Source organism: Crocuta crocuta, unplaced genomic scaffold (assembly GCF_008692635.1).
Source record: "Crocuta crocuta isolate KB4526 unplaced genomic scaffold, BGI_CrCroc_1.0 scaffold102, whole genome shotgun sequence".
NCBI classification, from domain to species: Eukaryota; Metazoa; Chordata; class Mammalia; order Carnivora; family Hyaenidae; genus Crocuta; species Crocuta crocuta.
In genome coordinates, this window is record NW_027530019.1 from 3,680,932 (window position 1) to 3,707,029 (window position 26,098).

General features: G+C 36.7%; 1 protein-coding gene across 1 annotated transcript in view; it reads right to left on the minus strand.

Annotated features, from left to right (window-relative positions):
- AP4E1 (adaptor related protein complex 4 subunit epsilon 1) overlaps positions 1-25,822 on the minus strand; it is a 58,908-nt gene extending 33,086 nt beyond the window's left edge. Inside the window, exons 1-8 of the mRNA XM_077764408.1 lie at positions 25,601-25,822; positions 22,119-22,190; positions 19,060-19,183; positions 14,889-14,962; positions 13,554-13,675; positions 10,464-10,623; positions 7,778-7,944; positions 4,400-4,473 (exon numbers count right to left, since the gene is read on the minus strand). Of these exons, the coding sequence (XP_077620534.1) occupies positions 4,400-4,473; positions 7,778-7,944; positions 10,464-10,623; positions 13,554-13,675; positions 14,889-14,962; positions 19,060-19,183; positions 22,119-22,190; positions 25,601-25,750 (943 nt within the window). The 5' untranslated portion in view covers positions 25,751-25,822. The remainder of the gene's footprint in view (positions 1-4,399; positions 4,474-7,777; positions 7,945-10,463; positions 10,624-13,553; positions 13,676-14,888; positions 14,963-19,059; positions 19,184-22,118; positions 22,191-25,600) is intronic.
- Positions 25,823-26,098: the final 276 nt, after the last annotated feature.

Genomic DNA, 26,098 nt, shown 5'->3' on the forward strand with positions numbered 1-26,098 from the left:
AACTAATAGACCAGTCCTAAGTAAGATTAAAAACATGATGATCCATCTTCTGTCCTGACAGTTTCCTTTACAGATTCCTGCCATTCAGAACTCTCCTGCTATCAAACTGTGTTGCTACAAAAGCTTCTCATTACCCATCCAAAATCCAAACTTTTATTTAGATGCTCATAAACTAGTAAAAGTAAAATTAATAGCTGATAAATTGCACTTATGAACTTAGTGCATAAATGAGCTAAAAATGAATTTAATAGATTTTTAAATAACTTCTCCACTATAGCTAAATCCCTTTATTCCCCAACTCTCCAAAAATCTGAGTTTAAGTCCATAAATGAAACAGCAGCCACCCTGGTGTCTCCCCTATGCAGTGGCTTAAAAAAAAAAAAAAAGAAAAAAAGTACTTCTGAGGATTTCTAAACATAAAAGCACAATGCGAAATTTTGTTTTCTCTTCAAGAGGAATTCAGGTCTTAATCAAAATATCAAGTAAAAGTTACCAAATAAAAAATTAATAATATATCAACATTTGTGATACTGTGGTTTTATCATAGGTATTTGGGGTTGGGTTATATACAAAACTTGAAGACATTTCACTGACACCTTATCCTTCAAACTAGACTTTTCTTTCATATTAAATAAGTTAAGTATATATTGACACCACTCTGACAGGGAAATGTAGGTACCACCCTATGGGGGTGAAAGTCCCAGTTCTCCATCTGCTTCCTTTGACACCTGGAGGAGATTCTCGGTCCTTCTGGGTGGGGGGTGGGAGCAACTGCTGATACTATCCTGCCTCGGAAAGGAAGGGGCACCTCATTGCCTCTCCTTACATGGCCTCCACTGACACTGATGGGGTGGCCTGGGTCTCCCTGACCAGTGGTTAAAGCTCCAACTCTTTCTAGGCTTCCCCTAACACCACCCCAGCAAAGAGGGGAGAGGTACTTCATTAACTCCCTATTCCTAGGTATGTGAAATCCAGGCTTCTCACATCACCTCCACAGACAGTGTAAGCGAGATATGCCCCACTCCCGACACCTGGCAGGGATGAAATTCTGGCTCTCCTCTTGGGCTTCTCCACCATGAGCCCAGCAGAAGCAGTGAGAATCTGGTTACACCCTGGTGAGGGTGGAAATCCTGGCTCTCCACTCAGTCTTTTCTGACATGAGTGAGTCCATAATTTATTACGTGTGATGCTTGGCTGGAAGAGAGAGGCTACCGTCTAAAAGTTTTCTACCTTGCTAGCTTGCCCTTTTCTTGTCAGTCCTTTGGCTAGACAGCAGCATTTCTGTTTGCAAGTGCTGGCGTTTCCAGGTTACTGGCTCTCCAGTACCCAGTGCAGGAAATAGAAGGCAAAAAGAAAACCCAGGGCACTCACCGTGCGTTCCTCGCATCCCAAGGTCCTAACCAGTCCATTTTCATTTCTCCACCTTTCAGAGTCTTATGTTAATTTTATATATAGCGTCCATTAAGTGGGAAAAACAGGGAAACACACTTCTATGTATTTTTGATGGTTCTGTCCCTTGTACTCCATTTTCTATAATTCTCCAAATTTACGAAATAGCTTACTACAAATGTTACTCTCATCTTATCAGTACCCTGCCCAAAAATCTTCCGTATCTCTGGATTTATACAGTATAAAGCCCAAACTCATTTGACTACCACAAGAGGACCTCTGCACTATGGCCTTTCCACTGCTCCCACTATAACTGTCCATGCAGACTGGTAAGCCAATCTTCTCTTTTTATAACCCCACTTTTTAATATCCCCACTTCTGCACCTTTTCTCATGTTCCCTCCACCTAGAACCCTCTTCTAGCTATCTGTAACCTACCTACCTGTCAGGGTCCCAATATATCAATAAACGTTTATGTGTGTCCTCAGGTCCACTGTGATCTCTACCACCACTGGAATCCTGTAACATTTATTCCCTGTACCATCCCTTAGTATTCTGCTTTATACTGGTATAATCCTTTCAAAAATAAGCTAGTTCTCCCATTATACCATAAATTCCTTGAAGGCAAAGATTATAAATTTTACACTCCTCATATCCTCTATTATCATTTTGTACAATGCCTGGCACATAACAGTACTCAATAAATGTCTCTGATGAGATTTTGTCTTAACACTAAGGTTAGTTAAAATAATGGGATTTTCATAAAAATATGATTTAGGAACTATAAAGGCTAAAATCCAATCAGATAACTGATAAAAGTAAAGTAGTTTTTCTCTTCCTTCAATTCAACTAAAACGTATTACTCATTGATTAACCTAGTGCCAGACAGTGGGATAGACACAGTCTCTTCCCTTATGAAGTTCGTAATTTAAAATTCACATTCTTAAGCAATAAAATATTCATGTTAGCATTACTAGAGAACATTCTACCTTTGATAAAATCACTCAAAGTTATAAACTGTATCAATACAAATATGGAGGGGAAGCCTAACAATGGAAAGATTAATAAAGGAAATAAATAAAACAGAAACTGTAAGGTTTCCATGGCAAGGTAAAACACTGGACTGACAGCCTACAAAGAAACGAATTATTGGTGTTGGTCCCAGAAATGTTAATAAGGGAAAGGTGCCCTAGTGGAGAACATTAAAAAATATTTCCTCAGGTATACAGTACTCTCCAAATGAAAAGGAACAGATAACCGTGGTTATCTCCAAGAAGGGGAACTGGGTGGTAGGTGGTAAGGGTAAAAGGGACACTTACTGTTCACTGTATACCTTTTTGTACCTTTTGAATTTTGAACCATGTGCATATATTACCTATTCAAAAAAATAAAAAAATTAAAGCTGAAATGTCAATTACAAAAAAAAAATTGTCCAAGAAAAAGAAAATCAGATCCTTAACTGATTCTAAACAGATTTCCTTGAGAGTCTTTCAAACTCTTATCCTGCACACTAATTATATCTCAAGCAAAACTTTAACTTTGCTGGCTGCAAAGACTCTGACACTCCTCTGGGTCTTCTGACGGCTAGGAGCCAAACAACCCATGTCAGGAAGGATCATCCTTATCTCTGGCCTGACTCCTCTCAGTACACAGCAGGATCCTACATACTATCAACCGCTCATTACACTATACACTTATAAGGGCAGGGACTGTGTCTATCTTATTCTCCTTTTAATCTCACATACTTATCATGGAGAAATACACAAATCCATCAACTCTTCCCTCAATCTGTACCTAGTTTACAAAGCAAGTTTTTGTTTTGTAAGCCTTCAATAAATACTGGTTGAACAACTGAATAAACCACTTTTACTGCCTTAATTACCATTTATACATGCAAAACATAAATCTATCCTCCAAAATTTACCATCTCAATTCACTATCATGTGCATTGTCATCCCTGTATAAGTCTCATACATGCAATTCTTTCTCCTTATTCCCAACTCCATCTTCGTCAAACACTTTTCTTACAGTTAAACTACTACAATTTCTGCCCTCCAGTCCATCCCACATTTCTACAATCATTGTTCTTAAAGATTCAGTTTACCACTGTCTAAAAAAAAAAGGATAGTCTTTATCCCCTACTTCACAGTATTTTACCAGATAAAGGAATGACCTCTCATTTGAGTTAATCTCTCAGTGCCTCTTCTTTTTCTCTATAGCATGCAAAATTCAAACTATTTTTACTTTGCCTCTGAATATTTCCAAATACTTCATTGTCTTTACTGAGCTTTTTCAAACTAATCAACAAACTAACAGTTCCTCCCTCTCGCTATTAAGATTGGAAGTTATTTGGTAACTTTTCTCAGTCCTCTCCCCTCTCCCCCAAATTACTCATCTCCTATCACTAAATTACTTTAAAATTGTACATAACATATAACTACTGTCTCCTCACAGAGCAATATGTTGTTATTCCATATATGTATCCTATATGTTTTGTCTATATCCTATCCTTCCTTCAGTTCTCTTCTTAAACCTTCCTTGTTCTCCCTCTCATTTAAGACTAACTGCTATATTCTCCCATAGCTGCTATATTCTTTCATACAAAGGAGTAACTCTCCTTTGTAACATTTACACCACCTGTGCCTTTCCATTTATCATCTATATAGTCTGTGAGATCAATGATAAGTGTTTTATTCACAGCTGTATTACTTATACAGGTTATCTTCACAGTCAATTAGATGTTTCATGAATATTTTCAATAGAAAGATAATTTCTCTTAAAATATTTTAAAAAGAGAGATAATTTTAATAATGAATTTAGATCAACATATAAAATAATGCCATTATTTCTATTAGTTATCTAATGCTTGCACTGAAAAATAATAACCCAAAGAACCACCTTAAAAATTAACATAAAATTCTATTGGAATTTATAGTATTCTAACACACATTTTGCTATCATGCTGAAAAACACCGTCAATCATTAGAGTAACATTTATGTATGTTACCTACCATATGTGACATTGTGATTTAACTCGGCTCTTCGTAAGGATTCATCAAGAACATCATACATTAATTCACTTGTCCTGTTTAAAAGATATTTTATTTGCAGTAGAATTACAGTATTATAACTCAATAAAACAGTTTTTCAAACGTCTCTCTCTTTAAAACTGAGGATCTACAGAAAAGAAGTGAAAAAAATTCATTTTATGAAGTTATGGAAATTTCACTTCTTCAAGATTCCATGTGCTCTTTTTCATGAGTTTAATTTCTGCTTTATCAAAGTTGACTTGTCAATGGAGAGATATACATAAGTCAATCAACTCTTTACCTGTACCTAGTATACGAATCAGGTTTTTGTTTGGCTAAACACACTACCTATTATAATTTTATTTGCATTAAAATATTTCTGCCTGTTTCAACTTACTACAGTAATATCTCACACATCCAGATTATACCAGACGATTTTTAACCAAATAGTTTTTTAAAAGTATTCAAACGCTACTCTTGATTTGAGCAGCACCAGGTTTTCTGGAGGAAAGTTTAACTTCCATTTATGCTAGCTATAAAGAAATTATCTTTTGTAAAACAGGTTTATACCATTCTTATGTCTTTATGGTCACTGATTACAGTTATGGGAGCTGGGTTTAAGTAGATACTGTAAAAAAATGCAGTGCCTGGAAGGAAGGAAGGAAGGAAGGAAGGAAGGAAGGAAGGAAGGAAGGAAGGAAAAAGAAAGAAAGAGCTTTGTAAAGCACTCTGTCTTGAAATCTAGAAAAGTCGTCTCCAAGAGGCTTGTGTGAAACAATGGCTTCTCAACTGGCATTTCTGTCTCTCTTTTACAAATTCAAAAAGCAACAATAGAAAAAAAAAAAAAAACTACCATCAACACAGAACACACACAGTAGTCTTGCAGAGAAACTACACTGTAAAACAAACAAAAGGATCAAAATAACCTGGGGCCATACAAATGACATTAGATGTATGTTACATCTTTTTCAGAAAATGTTTTTCTAAATATACAGCTAGAAAATTTTAATTTCAAGTGTATGAACTTTTATTCTGTCTTGAATGAAGTATAACAATCCTGTGAGAATCCAGAACCATATTCTAAAATCCCTCATTTTATTGTGTAAGCACTTTTTCCAGACAATACCACATAGCAGACATTACAACCCGTCCCCCAAATTCGGTAATACGACACCTAGATTACAGTCTAGTTTCTCAATTTTAAAAGCTGATGTCTGGCGTAAGAGTCATGATTAACCACATAAAAATATAGAAATGTGTGCAGACATGATCAAGCCAAACAGGAAAAACCTAAGAAGAATGCTATAAAACACAAGGAAATATCCAAACAGGAGATATAAAAGAATATAAATATAAGACTTTTCCACTAAATTAACTCTTTTAATTAAATACATTAGAATCCTGTGCTCTCTTCAGCAGCATGGATACTAAATACATTAGAATCCTGTTATAAAATACCATTTTTACTTTGCCACATTGGACTAACCATGTCTTAAGAAATACAAGATTTGTGTTAACATAAAATCTCAGAGTTGGGACAACAAAGGAGAAGATATTCTAATGTTCCCCAACACCATAAGAGTTCCACTCTTTACTCATTTCCTTGAGCCGAATTCTATTCAACTGAGCTCTCTGGAGGTAAGCTCTCCCATTGTATATGTTCTTTGTAACTTTGTATGTATTCCCCAAATTCATTCATAAAGGAAAGAAGGAAGATAATGAGTTAATGAATTTAGTAAAGTCACTAAAAGCCTCCAAAGTTACTTCACGAAAATATATTGTCACTGGACCTTTTTAGACTCGTGAGGTCTGGATGCATTACTATGAAATTTGTGATTTTAAAACAGAATTCCAGTGCACTCCCAACTAGAGCTATGCCATAGGGTAGGCTGGATTATATAAAATAAAATTAGGGCAAACATTTCTAATGTGTGCATCTACTCCCATCACCTCCAGTTTTTTGACCTAGGAATTTAGAGTCAGAAACACAGAAAAAACGACATAGCAATATCAAAAGTGATACAGTCCAACTAGCTCTCATCAGGAGTTCACAGGCAGAAGGACATTGACATGACACTGACAAGGCATCACCGGGAGCCACAGCCTAGAAGACAATCCCATTGTAAAGCTGGGCTAAAGAATTACAAGGTACCCTACTGCATAGAAGAAAACCAGATATCATAAAGTCAGAACACTGACTAGCAAATATTTTCTTAAGACAGAAAAACATCAAGGTCTCAAGCCATGGTCCTTGCTCTCAAGTGAACTAAAATCTAGTTGGACTTGTCCTTGCACAGTTCAGAAAAAAAAAAAAGTAGTATGTGTGCATATATGCAATATATACATAGAAAGAGAAAGAACAGTAAGACAAATGAAAATCATTGATGACCCTAGGTAAAAGTTATAAGGAAGCTTCTTGATCTACTCTTGAAACTTTCTGGGAAGTTTAAAAACCATGACAAAACAAGGGCACCTGGGTGGCTCAGTCAGTTAAGCATCTGACTTCAGCTCAGGTCATGATCTCACGGTTCATGAGTTCAAGCCCCATCTTGGGCTCTGTGCTGAAAGCTCAAAGCCTGAAGCCTTCTTTGGATTCTTTGTCTCCCTCTCTCTCTCTGCCTCTCCCCCACTCGCACTCTGCCTCTCTCTTTCAAAAAATAAACATAAAAAAAGAAAAACTATGACAAAATAAGAAGTTACAAGAAATATACATTATCGAAAAGACACCCATAAAAAGTTTAATATAAAGCATTAGCTAAAAGAGTAATTAAGACAAATGAATTAAGATGAAACACTCACATCCAACTAGAGCAAGAGTCAGCAAACTATTGTCTCCAGGCCTATCCTGGTTAGATGTTTGTTTATGTATGGCTGCAGGCTAAGCATGGTTTTTACATTTTTAAATGGGGAAAAAAATAAAAAGAATAATATTTCATGACACAAAGATTATATGAAATTCAAGTTTTAATGTTCATAAAAAATTTTTTTTGGAATACAGTAGTGTTCATTCATTACATATTATCTATGACTGTTTTAAGTTATACAACAGCGGGCTTCAACAGACAACATACAGCCCACAAAGCATCAAATATTTATTATCTGGCCCTTCACAGAAGTTTCCAAACCCCTAAATTAGAATGTTTAAGAAGGCTTCAGGAAAGACATGAAGCTTCAGAGGCACCTTTCCCTAGGAGAAGGATTAGATAAGCAGAGAGCCAGAATGATCCCAGCAACCTATTTTATATTTCTTACAGTGATTTATTTATCATTATTAAGCCAATTAAACATTGGGAGAATCTGACTTATGAAATTTCCAGGTGACAGGCTATCAGGGTATCAAGTTTGCTTAGAATAGTTTACCTTTGATCGTCTTTTCCTAGAAGTCCTAGTATTCTCAAGAGCTGGATTTGCAACCATGGTGCTGGCACACTATGGTAATTGAAATCTACTGGGAGCTTTCCTCCAACTACTTGCTTCAAAATTGTTACAAAACTCCCCGTCAAGTCTTTATATCCAGATGAATTCTCCTATACCCAAAAAACAAAACAAAACTTTCTATTAATAATAATCTCTTTAACAAATATAAGATAGACGTAGTTGAAGTGCCATACAGAATCTAACTTAGTACATGTTAACTTAGGAGTTGCATGTTCATATTTAATAAAACAGTACTTTAGGGGCACCTGGGTGGCTCAGCTGGTTAAGCATCTGACTTAAGCTCAGGTTATGATCTTGTGGTTCACAAGTTTGAGCCCCGTGTCGGACTCTGTACTGACAGTTCAGAGCCTGGAGCCTGCTTTGAATTCTGTGTCTCCTTCTCTCTCTGCCCCTCCCCCGCTTGCACTTGGTCTCTGTCTCTGTCTCTCTCAAAAATAAAAACATTTAGAAAATTTTTTAGATAAAAATAAAATAATCTGTTTAATTTCTTCCATGACAAAACTACTCTGGCTACTTGATCCAAAGTTGAATCATCCCCCAAAAAGCTTCCACCATTTGCTATTTGTCTCCACACAGTCTTAATCACATTTCGTAAGTTCTTATAATTACATCTTATACAGAACTTTTGTTAGACAATACCAGCAATTAAATCAAAAAGTGAAAAGAGAGGTGCCTGGGTGGCTCAATTAGTTAAGCATCCAATTCTTGATTTCACCTCAGGTTATAATCCCAAAATCATGGGATCAAGCCCCATTCTGGGCTCCATGCTGAGCATGGAACCTGATTGGGATTCTCTCTCTCTCCCTCTACCCCTCTTCCCTGCTCACTCGCTCACTCTCTCTCTCTAAAAGAAAAAATATATATCTTTTTAAAAAATAAATTAAAATCTTAATAAATCAATAAATAATTTTTCCAAAATCTTCATAGTATAGAGAAATAGGTAAGTTAGTAGAAACAGTAATCTGTTCTTTCCCTTAAACTATATTTTTCCCTATTCTTTTCTCCTTATTCCTCACATCCTTTCCCTCACTACCCATCTCTCTCTCTCTCTCTCTCTCTCATACACACAATCAATACACCAATGTGATCATTTCTACTGTCTGCATTGTATTTCATTTCCTTAGCACATGTGAATATTGGCCCCATTTTTGGCTAATATAACCCTATCTTTAAACCACACATTGAATTAGCAAGTGTCCATTAGGTGGCTAATCAAGAACTACTAGTGAAGTACTGCCACATTAGTTACCTTATGCACAGTTTCAAACTGCAATTTAAGACCAAAAATAGGGGCGCCTGGGTGGCTCAGTTGGTGAAGTGTGGGACTCTTGATTTGGGCTCAGGTCATGATCTCATGGTCGAGTCCCATGTCAGGCTCTGCACTGACAGTGCAGAGGAATTCTTTCTCTCCCTCTATCTGCCATTCTCCCACATGCACTTTCTCTCTCTCTCAAATAATTAAAATATTAAAAATAAATAAGGGGCGCCTGGGTGGCTCAGTTGGTGAAGTGTGGGACTCTTGATTTGGGCTCAGGTCATGATCTCATGGTCGAGTCCCATGTCAGGCTCTGCACTGACAGTGCAGAGGAATTCTTTCTCTCCCTCTATCTGCCATTCTCCCACATGCACTTTCTCTCTCTCTCAAATAATTAAAATATTAAAAATAAATAAATAAATAAAATAAAAATAAATAAATGTGTTCTCGGTAGAAGAGCACAGGGCATAGTCAAGACTAATCAAACCTCCCCAAATCAGTGCATCTGCCTTTTAAAAATTAATTAACCCTATTGTATTTTAACATACCTGTGTTTCTGAGTGAGTGTACTTAGATTATCTATCTGACTAATCTCTTAGACTGGGGAATTTAAATACACATTCCTCAGAGTAAACATTAGAATCTTCATTGTAATTTTTATTTCACTATCAAGGACACATTTTTCGAAGAGAAATATTAGCTCTTTCAGAGTTTAGTACACGTTAGAGGAAAAATAAGATTTCATATCAAGTATCTATTTATACCAAATCTATTTTGGAGCACAATGCATAAAAATGAAGACAACCTTTAGATCTGTACCTATAAACTGAATTCAGTAACATATTCCATTTTGTTTTGTGATACTCATCATGAAGTATCTCACATGAAATATAAAGGGTTTCAGGCAAAGCACTGGGGCTCAATTAGTATAAACTCATATCACCATGCAGAGAATGTCCCCTTTCTCATCTGACACAGTATCAATATAAAGCACAACCTCCACCAGCTCTCCTCATTTCAATAAGCTCTTATGCCTCTTATGAAGTCGTATAAAAGAAAGTCACTGCTTAAAAAATCACCCATCTGCAAATTTCAATCATCTTCCATAGCTACCATTTTCCCATGCTTCTTTAGTAACACAAAACACTTAGGGATTAAAAAAAAAAAAAAGACTAATTCTGTAATGTGCCTATAACTCATGTTATCAACAACTTGCAAAAATTACTATTAAAAAGTCCATAAAAACTTAACATGTTAATTAAACATTTTACTGAAAAATGTGAGTTCTTTTTATTCCATAACTACATTTTTCTAATGGCAACTAGTCAGTATCTCCTGAAATTTCCAACGTACCTTAATCATCCTAAAGTATATGTGCAAAGAAGCAGCCATGACCCCAACATCTCTGTCACAAAGTGCTTTCCGAAACTTAATATGGATATGCTGTACTTGATTAGGAGCAATGAGATGGAATTTATATAATGCCAGAACAGCTTTTCTTCGTATAATCTCCCTAAAGAGAAAAAATAAAATCTAAACAAACCATCTGAATCAACAGGCATTTAGCTTGAAAAGATTATACAAAAGATTTCAAAATATCAGCTATTACCTTAATATAAAAAGAAAGAAAGAATTATACACTTATTGTTAATGTCTATATTCTAATCCGCCAGACTATAAAGAGTAGTCATCTCCAGGGGCAAGACCTAAAAAAGACTTTAACTGCCCATGTTATATACTTCTTTAGTTACAGAATTTTTGGTAACAAGTATGTATTACTTTTGAAACCAGAACAAACAAGAAAGATAAATAAATTCCTTAATTCCCTAATTCCATTTTTTGAAAGCCATCTCTCTAGAAACTGGGAAAAGAATCAACAGTTTAAACCTGTAAGAAGTAACTCTGGCCAGTAATCTTATACAGTATCTTTATCAATATTGATATTAAAACATTAATATGTACTATAACATTTTTATAATATTTTTATTTTGCTTTATTATAATATTATTTCATTAATATTTTATTTAAAAAATTAATAAAATCCATTAACATTCTACCCTTAAATATTTCTTCTTTTGTACCATGGGCAAGCATACTCCAAATACTTTGGAGAGCCAGGGCAATAGAGGAAGACTCACATTAATAATGTTACTCCTCCCCTTTTCCAGCTCACGTTTCAGAAATGTCATTACAATGAAGAAGAAAGTATACTTTAGTCTTACACTTAATTTTGAATAGATAATATCTAGCACACAAGAAACAAAATAACAAGTCACTATCCTATGTTCATAATTTAATTTCCAAGTTAGTATATTCCTTGTTATTCTCACTCATGCCTATTTCTAAATGTATTTGCAGGGTATGCTGGCAGTGCTCATAACAGAAGCAAATGTCACAAAACTAAAGTATTTACTATTAGGGTTTCTTAATATATATTTCTGTTAACTAAATCATAAAATCTCAAAACTGAAATTATTCGGTCCAATCTCCTGTGTTCCAATCAAGAATACTTTTTATGGGGCACCTGGGTGGCTTAGTGAGTTAAGCATCCAACTCTTGATTTTGGCTCAGGTCACAATCTCACGGTTTTGTGAATTTGAGCCCCACATCGGGCTCCATGCTGACAATGCAGAGACTGCTTGGGATTCTCTCTCCCTCTCTCTCTGCCCCTCTGTGACTTGTGTTCTCTTGTCTCTCCCAAATAAATAAATAAACTTAAAAAAAAAAAAAGAGAGAGAATACCTTTTAGAAAATTCCTAACAAATGTCCTCCAGCTTCTGCTACATCCCATTAACAAGCAACTCACTACCTTCCTAAGCAAACTATGCCCTGATGGAAAATTATTTTTATACAGAAAAAAAAAGTAGATTAACAATAGATTTGCCAGTAGTATTAATACCATGGTGACTGTAAACTACATCTCAATGTATTGCTATTGAGTGTTAACTAATATCAGTTCTAAGAGAGAGTAGGTAAATGAGGTGAGATAAAAGAAAACAAATCCTGAATAGGTTCAGGAATCCCTGGCCCTGGCCCTATGTGGTGGTACTAACAAAAGACATCAAGAGAACTGGATTGGGGCTCTAGGTCTGGCATGGTGAAACTCAAAAGTCAAGTCCAAGCCACATCTTCTTTGTGATATCTACCGGCCTACCTATAGCTCTGACCCAAATTCTTCAGCATGGAGTTAGTTATGGCCATAAATACAGAAGCAGAGCTTCAAAAAGTCTAACTGGCAGAAGACAGGAGACGCCAGGATTTGAAATCAGAGTACATGGGAAGCAATAAGGAAAAAATTCAGTTCTCAGAAGGATTTCAAACAAAGGGTCAGTAAGTACAATTACCACAAAACAGTAGGAGTATGGAAAAATTACATAAAAATAATGCTGTGCTATGATCAGATCAACCTGTAATTATCTAACTAAAACTAGTATTTTATTTCCAGTAATTAATTGTTTATGTCTATCATTTGTTCTGAAGACAGATTTGACATAAACAAAACATTAAAACAAGTCTGAAAAACCTATGAAGTTATTCCATAATTCTTAGTAAAAGCTATCATTTTAGCTAGAAGTTTTGTGGTCAAATATTTCTTTTTTTAATTTTTATTTTNTCCTAACTCTAAAGGTTATAAAGTTAAGGGGCTTGTCAAAAACAAAACAAAAACAAAATAACACAATAAAACAAAATTATTAATGAAAAGGTAGGTCAAGCTCAAGCTGAGGGATGCTGGAGGGAACCTGGGTAGGGGTATGGGCTAAATGGGTGCCAGGCATTAAGGAGGTCACTTGGGGTGAGCACCAGGTATTATATGTAAGTGATAAATCACTAAATCCTACTCCTGAAACCAATACTACACTATATGTTAACTAAGTTGAATTAAAATTAAATCTTGGAGGAAAAAAAAAAGTCAAGCTGATAAGGAGAGAGTTAAGGAAGTTTCCTTACAATGTAAGATTAGCAAAATACTACAAGGTAAGGTTTATTGAATATATTTTGCTATAAAACAGAATCTAAATAGTACAGTTTTGCCATGAAAGCATCCCCCGTACACTGAAGCTCTGCATTCACAGCACTTGAACCACTGCCAAATTTTTTCCATTATTTCACTTTATCCTCAAAACAACATGTTTCAACCAACCCCACACAGTCAAAGGAAAAACAGGACCACTGCTGGTTAGTGGTAGAACTGGGAGAAAAGCCACAGATTCCTAACACTGAACTTCACTGCCTCTTGGTTTAACTTTAGAAAGCTGCCTAACATTTTCCCAAACCCACATAAAATGAGGGACGATGCTATCAGGGATTTCTGCATTGGATGTGGCAGGCAAAATCTATCCTCTACCCTGGCAGCATTAAGTTAAAGTTATAATAAATTGTTTAGTATAAAGTTTTGTTTTGAAACATATAGTATAGACACATATCCAAAAGGAATTTACTTACTTAGAATGCTGGAGTTTATCTTCAATTAATGGGAGAACAGCTGGAATCATTTCTCGAGGGAATATCTGGCTGACGACAGTAAGTGCCATGCATACCTCTACCAGGTTAGTGCTCTGCAAGTCCTGACATAATCAGTAAGCAAACAAAACATTCAGTGCACGTTTTGAAACGAGGGTGAGTTCAACACTGCAATGGTCCTACATACTTTATAGTTTTCTACTAACTTTATAACCAATGTGTACATTCAGGTTTACCTCGGGAATATCCCTGTTTCATTTCAGTTAAGAGAGTCAATTAGATACATGTAGCCAAAAAGCAACTGATCCAAAAGAAAACGGTATTTCTGTTCTGACACTGACCCAAAGTAGTCTCCTTTACTACAGCATTTAAAACTTTTCTAAACTAACAACAAAACAGGTCTTTGAATTTTTTTCTTATTAATCATGAGTACAAGTTTAAAAGGAAATAATTCTAGATTGCATACAATGCCTGTGTTCATATATACTTATATAGGCACAAAGTTTATAAATCATTCAAATAGAACCTAAAAAATACATTTTGGAAAGTCTGGAAAAAATTAAGCTACTACTAACCTTAATAGAGTACGTAACTTAAAATTTAGAAAGTACCCCTTATACATTCACATACACAGAGTCACACATCCAGATACACATGGAAGAGCTCAACAATTTGATTACACTTCATTCCTAATTTTGATAAAAAGTTTAACAGGAAAGAACACCGTGTGGATTACACTGTATTTTTATTAACTGTAACTTTCAGTTACCCAATTATACCCTATTCTCCTTAAAAATGTTTTTTAGAATTTGAAAGACTTCAATTATTCAGTTTATATCTATATCCTTTTAGAACAGATCCTGAAAAAAAGACAACAGTCAGAAAAGTACATCTGACTAAAGGTCTGGAGACCTGCCTGATTGCTGGCTTGCTTGCTTTTTTTTTAAGTAGGTGCCACACCTAGCATGGAGCCAACACTGGGCTTGAACTCACAATCCTGAGATCAAGACCTGAGCTGAGATCAAGAGTCAGATCCTTAACCCACTGAGCCACTCAGGTACCCCCTAGAGATCTGCTTTTAAATTAAACAGTAAGAGCGGCAGAAACAACTACTTTCTACTTTAACACAGTGTTTGGTGAAGTTCTACTATTAGCCTCATTTTACAAACTCAGAAACAGATCTAAATGATCTTTCTAAGCCCATTCTGTAAGCCTCCCTTCTTCCAAAAATGTCTAACTCAATATGATAGAGGTGAAATGTCAGAAGCCTGCAGGAATAACTTAAGACTTCATATTAACCAACATATAATACAGTACCTTTACAACTGTATTCACAAGGAGAAGCAACAGTTCATGATTTTCATGTAGAAATAAAGAAACAGCCAAATAACCTATAAAATTTGAGGGGAAAAGTCTCATTATTACCTGTCAAAAATGACTTTTCCCAGGAAAAGTTAAACAAAGCAATAATATATTCCAAAATTTAAGTGTCAAACATAACAGCCATAGGTAACTATAAAAACAGATTGCAAAATATGAAGTTCAAAAACTTCAGGAAGATTTCAGGTGTTCTTTATCCTGAAATCTTTCAGAATTTTGTATTTCACAGGATATCCCTGAAATGAAAAAGAGGATATATTTACCAACTTTAAAGTCTAATAAATGACATTAGAAATATATGCCTTCTATCTTCTGTACATATCACTACACAATCAATTAAAACATTACATTTTCTATCCTATAGCCAAAGATAACTATATAAAGACTAATAGCAACTACAGTTACTAGTGAGTTACTATTTCTTATTATTGAATAAGCTACCTATACCAATCCATATGATGAAAATCACATATGAAGCCAACGCCATACCCTATTTTCTTATTTAAAGATACACTATTGAAGGAATAACAGTTGTTGAGGAAAGAAACGTTGTCTACAACATTAAATGTACTTGTTGATTTAAATAAGCATTTTTATTTCAGTAATATTAAAACAAAAAAGTACATCTTAGGATTAAGTAAATACATTAATACTATGACAAACACCATGTATATGGAGTGTCATGGATACTCCATGTCATTTTTTTGACACTCTTCAGACTGATAACATTTGTTAGTTAGTGTGGGTCAGTACATTACAAGCCTCACCTCTTTCAATCCTCATAACTCTATGAAGTAGGTATGAGTATCCTCAAAAGAGTAATATGGACCAAAAAAGGGTAAATCCCCAAAGTCTATAGCTATTACATGGTGAAGCCAGCACTCAAACCCAGGCAGGAGGAGTTAGTTCATGTTTTAACCCCTATGATGTCCTGTCTCTCCACAGTCTATCCTGAGGCCCTATTCCCTACACCTATCCTCACTGTGTTTCATTTTCTTCAATTCTTTCAGCTCTTTCATTAGGGATTCTAATGTTAACTGTCCCCATCATGTCTGTGTCTGCTGGGAATCATGGGGAACTGTAAGAAATTACCTAATCTCACAACCAAGAGTAGGGTATGACCCACTGCAACATCACTAAAGGTCAGATGAACAGAGCAAGAGAGAGAAAAAACAACTAAGTAGGGGCAAGAAAGGAGAAAACCCTAGAAGGCATTTAACGAGATTAGGTCTTATCTGACTGCTTAGAACTCGTGATCAGCTGAGGTATATCACTCACACCCAAGCCACCAAGATCAAGGTATAAGAAAATGAACAAATTCAGGGGCACCTGGGTGGCTCAGTCAGTTAAGCCTCTGACTTCGGCTCAGGTCATGATCTCACGGTTCGTGGGTTTGAGCCCTGCATCGGGCTCTGTGCTGACAGGCAGCTCAGAGCCTGGAGCGTGTTTCAGATTCTGTATCTCCCTCTCTCTCTGACCCTCCCCTGCTCAAGGTGTCTGTCTGTCTGTCTCTCTCCCTCTCAGAAATAAATAAAACATTAAAAAAATTAAAAATTAAAAAAAAAAGAAGAACAAATTCAAAGACCATATCAAGGAAACCTTAATTCTATGCATTACAAAGAATATCCTAACCATTGTAACAAACAGGAAACAGGGGAAAAAATACTTAATGATTCAAAAAATGAAAAGGTTCCAAAAGCAAAGAATAATGACTAGATTATGGAGTATGTTTGATATGAAAGAGTGATATATAGGGTAAGAATACAGGCTTTGACTCACAGAAACTTGGGGGTTTACATTCTGGCTCCACCATCTATTAGCTGTATGACCTTGGACAAGTAACTTAACCTTTCTGAGCTTCAGTTTTCACCTATCTCACAAGATAAAGCACCCAACATAATGCCTAACTTAATGGGTACTGAAATTCATTTATTCAACAGTAAGAAGGCTGGAGCACCTGAGTAGTTCACTCAGTTAAGTGACCGACACTGGATTTTGGCTCAGGTCATGTTCTCATGGTTTGTGAGTTCGAGCCCAGAGTCAGGCTCTGCATTGACAGCATAGAGCCTACTTGGAATTCTCTCCCTCTTTCTCTTGGCCCCTCCCTCTCTCTTTCTCTCAAAAATAGATAAACACTAAAAAAATAATAATAGGGGCACTTGGGTGGCTAAGTCAGCTTAGTCAGCTAAGCATCTGACTTCGGCTCAGATCATAATCTTGTGGTCTGTGAGTTTGAGCCCCACATCAGGCTCTATGCTGACAGCTCACAGCCTGGAGTCTGCTTAGGATTCTGTGTCTTCCTCTCTCTCTGCCCTTCCCCCATTCACACTATCTCTCTCACTCTCAAAAATAAATAAACATTAAAAAATAATAATACGTAAATGAATATAAGGCATCTCCATCAGAGAAAGCACCAAAGCTAATCTTAGAAATCTCAGGAGAGTTTGAAAAGGCAATAATACCACAGTGAAGACATAGAGAAGGTTTAAATGATATCTTTAAAAAAAAAACTTACACTCACTAGCACACATAAAATCCCTACAGGAATAAGTCCCTCTAGTTGGCAATAAAATGCTTCCCTAAGATCTTGAATCTCCATAAAAATGATTCTGAGCTCTCTGCTAAAATAAGCTCCCAGAACTATGAATAATACATGTACAAGGTTATTCACTGCAACATTATTTAAAAGAGCAAAAAATAAAAGATAACTCATATGTCCAATAGGGAGAGACCTGGCTGAAAAAACGATAGCCTATCCATCCATCCAATGAAAATTATGCAACTGTATAAGAGTACGAAGATGTCAAAATAAGGTATATTAACAATCTATATAGCATAGTATCATTTGTGTAAGAGAGAGTGTATGAGTGTGTACCCATGCATTTGTTTGTTTTGCAAAAAGAAACAATGGAAAGATTAATTACAAACTAATGAAAATGGTTACCTAGTGGAGTAAGGAGCAAACTAGGTAAGAGGGACTAGAAACTGAAAGTGAGACTTGTTTGATTATACCTTTTTATAAGGTCTTAACTTTTGAACTTTATATATTTTTAAAAATAAAATTAAACTGAAAGTTTAAAAAATTATATGAAAGTTTAAGAAGCACAATACAGCAATAGTTGTACAAAATTACAGCAACAACCACCTAATATTGACTGAACCTCCTTGCCTTTGGGGATCTTATAATTAGTTTAAGAGCTAAGACATTAATATACAAAAAGACACCACCATAAGATGAGATGGTAAAAGCCACCTGAAAGAATAAGAGTTAAAACTTGATTTGGAATATGAAAAGGGAGAGACAGGATGACAGAGGGTACTCCCTTGGAGGGAAGAATATAATAAATCTAGAAGAGTGGAATGAGTTTCAATAAGTAGAATACTGGATACACCTAGTCTCAGAATCTTTAGCAAAATATCTCCCTTCCCTGTCCCATCATCTGACAGCACAGATATTTGTGAAGAATGCTGATCCTTGACAACATGACACTATCAACTCCTCTGAATAAAGAACATGTTGTCCTCCTATATCACTCTAAAGTGCTTCCTTCTTGGATTTTGACATACAGCTGAACCTACATGAATATTTAAAAGATACTTCCTAATAGCCCTAAAGGTTGATTAAAGAGACAAACATTTTTAAAAGATACCTCTAATCCTCACAGCTAACATTCGTGAAACTGAGAAAAGGATATTTAAGATTATTCAAGTCAATTTCAGTTTTTATTCTATAAAGAAACATTTCTGATCATTAAACTGATAGTGTTAGACAGACTTCAAAATCAGCTTTGTTGAGGTATAATTTACACACAAGAAAACTCACCCATTTTAAGTGTACAGTTTAATGGATTTTGGCAAGTATATATGCTCATCTAACTATCACAAAAACAGGCAATTTTTAATCTTCGCCATAACTCCAAAATGCTACAAATCAATAAGACTGATTTCATGTATAGGCTTTGAGTTTTTGAAGTGTTCCCTTTTAAAGCTTTGGAAATTACAAGGCAATGTTCTGAAAACACACTATATACTTGCCATCATTCATTTTACATAGTAGCTGGAACTTTAAGGCAAACATTAACTATTAAAATCTTAAACACATACATACCTACTCTTTTCTCTAAAAGGTTTCCTTGTTGTGCCAACTTGATTGCATGTATGTAGCCAAAGGAAGCATCGTATCCAAGCATTTCACAATATATAAGTCTCACCATACATTCCTTCATCATTTTCTGAAAAGCAAAACATCCAGTAACTGTATAAACAAATAGAATGTTTTGATTTTTTTTATCATGTTGCAATCATTTCACAGAGGAATCTTTAATCCTAGCACTGAAGAAATAACATATACGTATATAATAAATTCATAACCTGAAGTCACACTTTATAAATAAAAGTTGCTCCAAAACTTAGCTTACCAACAATACTGATTTTAGCAAAATTATTTCAACATTTTGTTAGTGGCAATATATAAAATAAATCAACTGTAGCTATTTCTAATTCTAGGTGTACCCGTGTAAAATTTGGTTATAATGTGAGACACATGGTCCTCAGACAAAATTTCACCCATGGTAATATGACTTGGTTTCTAGAATGGATCATATCATCTTAATATACTTTGTCCAATGAAGACATCCATAAAATTCCCATAAGTTGGTAATAATTTGTAGAGAAAATAATTTTTATATTTGAAAAACAAATTGCACCTGAACTTTATCAGAATTGTTTTGCTGTACATAATATGCAGTAGCTTGTTTTATAGGCATTCTTTTTTTTTTTTTAATGTTTGTTTACCAATTTTGAGAGAGAGAGAAACAGAATACGAGCAGGGGAAGGAAAGAAAGAGAGACACACACAGAATCCGAAGCAGGCTCCAGGCTCTGAGCTGTCAGCACAGAGTCTGACATGGGGCTCGAACCCATGGACCAGGAGACCATGATCTGAGCTGAAGTCGGACACTCAATGAGTGAGCCATCCAGGTGCCCCTATAGGAATTCTTTCTAAACAATTCTGCTATGAGGAACTGAAGGGCATGATATCATTAATGGTATATAGCATTTCTAACATTTAATTTTTTAACTGGGTCTTTCAATATTTATAACACGAGCTAACAAACTGTTTTAGGATTCTATACATTTGTTTTATTAGTAAAATAATATTTGCATTCTCAATATTTATAGCAAATTTTAATCATAAATAAAAAATATAAATAAAATGTGTTTCAAAATAAGCTCACAGACTATTTTAATACCTAAAAATTAATTAGGGTTGGTATATTACAGGATTATTAAATCACAAAACACTTCAAAAACAGTAACATAAATATTTTAAGATAAGGACATTAATACTCAATATTTCATTCATATTCTATATATGTATATATTTATACATGTAACTATGAAGAGTTTTATTTTTTATTTTTTTTTAATATGAAGAGTTTTAAATGAAACCATGGGAAAATCCTTGGAGAGTAAGATTTAATTCAGGTCACTTGTGTTTAAAGTAATAGAAGTTTGGGGCGCCTGGGTGGCTCAGTCAGTTAAGCGTCCGACTTCGGCTAAGGTCATGATCTCACGGTTCGTGGGTTCCAGCCCCACGTAGGGCTCTGTGCCTGCTTCCAATTCTGTGTCTCCCTCTCTCTCTGACCCTCCCCTGCTCACATTGTCTCTCTCTCTCTCAGAAATAAATAAAACATTAAAAAAAAAAATAAAGTAATAAAAGTTAAATTCATTAGTATATTAAAACTACTAAAAACTGAAAAAATAAGCTTAAAAGTTACTGGAAGTTCCTCTTCAAAGGCTTTCACATCAATTAGGGGTGAAAGTATTCATCTAATCCATTAAGTATCATCCCTGGTTTTGTAACATTTTATCTCAGTCTTTCAAAGATCATTATGAGCTGTATTTAATCAAAATTGTATTGCATACATTATTATTCTCTTAGTTTAGGAGAATAAAGTCCATTCCTTAATACAGAACTTTCTCTTCTTTTTTTTTCTTTTTTTTTTTTTTTTTACAATTTCTCTACACAGTGTATCTCAGGGACAGTCTATAAAGCATGCCCAGAGCTGGATGGCCATAATTATTATAAAATATTCCTTCAAAACTCTGGCTCTCTAACTTTTACCTATTTATCTTATTTCTGTCCACACGAGGTGTACCAATTACAGAAAATGGAAATCAAACAAAGTAAAAGGAGAGAAACCATACCTGCTTAACATCTATCAAGTATCATGAAAATAATGACAATGATTTCATACATACACACATATATACTATCTATACACCCACATATATACATTTATATACACAAATAAATCAGATTAACTGTGCTTTGAGTTTCATTTGTCCACATATTACCATGATCATAAAAGGAAACACGTACATTCTCCTAGACTTTAAGTGTTATTCACATACAAGATAATGTGTTCTTACAAAATGATCACCCCAATATTTTTCTAGAAGAGGAAGAAAACTCCCAAGTGACTTACACACAGAAGGCACTCACTAAATATTTGCTGAATAATGGTACCTGGAAAAAAATCTCATTATATGAAACTGCATGATAATTAAAAGGAAAAAAAACGTTAGGTCTTATTCTAAATATGTAGGGACAGTGACCTGCATATAGCGGCTACTCATTACTAGCTGCTGAATGAATGCTGCTTAAAAAATCAAAGTATATGGAACTTTAGTTTTAAAAAAACTGGAATTTGATTTAGCTGTTGTGCAATATACTGTGTTACAGCAAGAAAACCATTTTTCTACTTTGTTTACCTACATCCCAAGATCTATAATAATAAAATGAAAGATCTATAGTATACCGACTAAGGACTGAAAATATTACTTTTAATGATATATGGTAACCTTTTCCCAGTGTACAACATTAAAACATTAAGATCAGCACCAGGGTCCCACGAGTATTGCCACATTCATGTAATTACCATCATGTTGGCATTGAATTGGCATCAGTCAAGAAAGTCTTGCTCCAGTGCAGCCAGTCACTAACAAAAAGTTCAAGCTAATGTCTGACTTGCTACCATCCCATAACTGATTGGGACTATGATAAATTACATTTTAGCAACTTATCAATGAGATGCCATGATAGGGTCCATAGTGGACCAGGTTTCAAATATAAAATGTGCGAGCACTGACTCTGCAAACTCACCAGTGTTGTAGCAGGAGCAGAAACAGTTGCTTTCAGGTTACTCAGTTCCTGCTGGATTAGTTTCTCTTCCTCCTGAAAAAGTGAAACTATTTAAATGCATAAATAACTGGCTTTTTAAACTATAACAATATTTCTTAAAAGGAAAAATATGGGATGCCTGGGTGGCTCAGTCGGTTAAGTGTCCAACTTTGGCTCAGGTCATGATCTCCCGGTTCGTGGGTTCAAGCCCCGCGTCGGGCTCTGTGCTGACAGCTCGGAGCCTGGAGCCTGTCTTCGGATTCTGTGTCTCCCTCTCTCTCTGACTCTCCCCTGCTCATGCTGTCTCTATCTCTCTCTCAAAAATAAAAAAAAAAAAATTTAAAAAATTTTTTAAAAAAGGAAAAATATAATTTATAACATTTGCAATAAAAAATAAACATTATTTTAGAGGACAATTATAAGTGTTTAAAATTTGTCTAACAGCATATCTCCAAACCTTGGAATCATTCCTAGAAAGAATAATTCACCATCCCTCTTTCCTTCACTTAATTAATGTCTCCTAAGGACAGTTTAGCAGAAAATGTTTGGTTTGGTTTGGTTTCAGTTAAAGGTGGAGAGAAAGAAGAAAAGAAAATTTTCATGTACTGGTCCAGGATAAGGTTCTCACACCTTCCTTTTATTTATTGTTTTAAACGTGTATTTTTTTTTAATTTTTTTAATGTTTTATTTATTTCTAGGAGAGAGAGAGAGAGAGAGAGAGAGACAGCGTGAGCAGGGGAGGGTCAGAGAGAGAGGGAGACACAGAATCCGAAGCAGGCTCCAGGCTCTGAGCTGGCAGTCAGCACAGAGCCCAACGCGGGGCTCGAACCCACGAACCGCGAGATCATGACCTAAGCGAAAGTTGGACGCTAAACCGACTAAGCCACCCAGGCGCCCCTAAATGTGTATTATTGAGAGACAGAGAGAGACAGGGCATGAGCACAGGAGGGGCAGGGAGAGGGGGAGACAGAAAATCTGAAGCGGGCTCCAGGCTTTGAGCTGTCACCACAGAGCCTAACACGGGGCTCAAACTCACAAACTGCAAGATCGTGACCTGAGCCGAAGTTGGATGCCCAACTGACTGAACCACCCAGGTGTCCCTCACACCTTCCCTTTAAAAGTAAAAAGTCTTGGGGTGCCTGGGTGGCTCAGTCAGTGGAGCATGTGACTCTTGATCTCAGGGTTCTGAGTTCGAGCTCCATGCTGGGTGTAGAGATAACTTAAAAATAAAAAATCCTGGGGCAGCTGCATGGCTCAGTCGGTTGAGTGTCCAACTCTTGATTTCAGCTTAGGTCATGGTCCCAGGGTTGGGACTGAGCCTCGTGTCGGGCTCCATGCTGACCATGGAACCTGCTTAAGATTCTCTCTCTCTCCCTCTGCCTCTCTTCCCTGCACACTCTCTCTCTAAAATAAGAAAAAAAAATTAATAAATATATAAAAATCTTAATAAATAAAAGTCTTCATAGAATAGAGAAATAGGGTAAGAAGGCAGAAACAGAAATCAGTCTTTTTCCCCTAAACTATATCCTTCCTTATTCTTTTCTCCTTATTCCTCTCACCCTTTCCCTCACTTCCCATCTGTCTCTCATATACACAGTAAATACACCAATGTGATCATTTCTACTGTCTGCATTGTATTTCATCTCCTTAGCACACTTGAATATTGGCCCCATTTTTGGCTAACATAACACTATCTTTAAACCACACATTGAATTAGCAAGTGTCCATTAGGTGGCTAATCAAGAACTACTAGTGAAGTACTGCCACATTAGCTACCTTATGCACAGTTTCAAACTGCAATTTAAGACCAAAAATAGGGGCGCCTGGGTGGCTCAGTTGGTGAAGTGTGGGACTCTTGATTTTGGCTCAGGTCATGATCTCATGGTTTGTGAGATCTGAAATCACAGAGCCTGCTTAGGATTCTCTCTCTCTCTCTCTCTCTCTCTCTGCCTCTTACCCTACTCACCTGCTCTCCCACTCTCTCTCAAAAATAAACATTAGAGGCGCCTGGGTGGCTCAGCTGGTTAAGCATCCAACTCTTGATTTTGGCTCAGGTCATGATCACAGTTCATGAAATCGAGCCCCATATCAGGCTCTGCACAAAGCATGGAGCCTGCTTGGGATCCTCTCCCTCTCTCTCTCTCCTCTCCTACTCATGGACTCTCTCTTTCAAAATAAGTAAATAAACTTTAAAAAATATTTGTTAAAAGACCAAAAATATTTTTTTAGATTTCACTCAGAATCTCACAGAAATTAATAAAAAACAAAATTTTAAACCAATAAGAAATCCATAAATAATGATTTCTGACTGTGAAGCAGAAATATAGCATCCAGTAGAGTATCATCCAGTTCAGTTTAAAAAGAATGTTCTAAACCCTCAGGGCACTTTGAAGAAAATCCTCTCTGTCATTTCTTTTCTCCCGGCACTTATACGTCATTGTAAATTGCTTTACTTGTCTTTTTTTTTTTTTTTAATGTTTATTTATTTTGAGAGAGAGAATGAGTGACTGTGCAGGCACTCAAGTGTGCACAAGTGACGGAGGGGCAGAGAGGGAGAGAGAGAATCCCAAGCAGGCTCCAGGCTCTGTGCTGTATGATTCGTAACTGACTGAGCCACCCAGGCACCCCTTACTTATACTTATCTTAAGCCCCAAATGAATGATCAATTCCTTGGGGAAGAGAAAATCTGACTTGCTCTTTTTCCTCGGTGTCTAACACATAACCTCTCCCACAAGTATCTTCAACAAATTACGACATAATCTACAATTTCTTTTTAAGATATAAATTCCTTGAGCTTGGAATCAGTATCTTACACAATCCCTTCAACTACCAAAAGTCTGTGGAAACGTAATACTTTCCATTATAACTGTTCATTTTCAAAGCTCATCGGAGGCTGAGACAATAAATTAGACTTTGAGGGAGAATTATGCTTTTTCTCTGCACACCCCGTTGGTCTAACCTAAGAACCTCAACCTCCCCAAAAATATTCAACAACAGGTTCAGATGGCAGTGTCTGTTCCGGAGTGTGACGTCCAGCAGTTGAAAGAACTGGAGGGAAGAACCTTTAAAGAAACTTTGTAGAAGGCAAATAATGTTGACACTTCCATCGCACTAGGTATTTTCATTCGCTTGACGTCTCACTGAATTCTCGAAACAATCTATGAGATGCGTATTGGTACTTTCCCACTTCAACGTTCGGGAAACACATGAGGGCTCAAAGATTAAAGAGATCTGCTCCAGGTAGTAATGACTCAGTATCAGGATCAACTGTGGAAACTCGGCCTCCCAGTTGTCAGTCCCGGAAGGAAAATGAAGCCTCCAGACAGACGCAGGGACAGGCTGACACCACGCAGTCCATAAGCCCCGCCGGAGGGCCGGCCGGGGAGGCGCCCCGCGGGACTAGGGCCTCCCAATGCCAGGGCCTCCCCCGGGTCCCCTGACCTCCCCGCCCGCCGAGTACGTACGTGCTTGGAAGTGAGCGCGGTGATGCCGCGGACAAGGTTGCCCAGCCGCGAGGAGAAGGACGCCTTGACTCCCGCTGACCCGCCAACCGACTGGTTCTGCAAGAAGAGTCCCGGCAGCGCCGTCAGCGTCTTTTCCACTATGTCGCTCATCGCCGCCGCAGCCGCCACCACCCGCGATCCGGTCGCCGCCCGGCTTCATGCCCGGCCCCTGCCCAGGCTCCGGCCCGGCCTCCGTAGACACTTCCTGTTTGTTTGAAAAAGAAATCTTTATTCGCGTCCAGAGTGGACAAGCACAGTGTCGTTCCCGACAGAGGCCGCCTGAGGGCGCGACAGTCCAGTCCACAGGGGCGAGGCGGCTCTCCCAACTTGGACGAGCCGGGTGAAGTCCTGCGGAGGAAGTGAAAGACCAGACTATCCGGTTTCGATGGCAACCCTTGAGTCTCACCCTTGAGTCCTCTTGAGGTAGCCGCTGGGGCTGGTCCCTCTCACGCTTCGTCC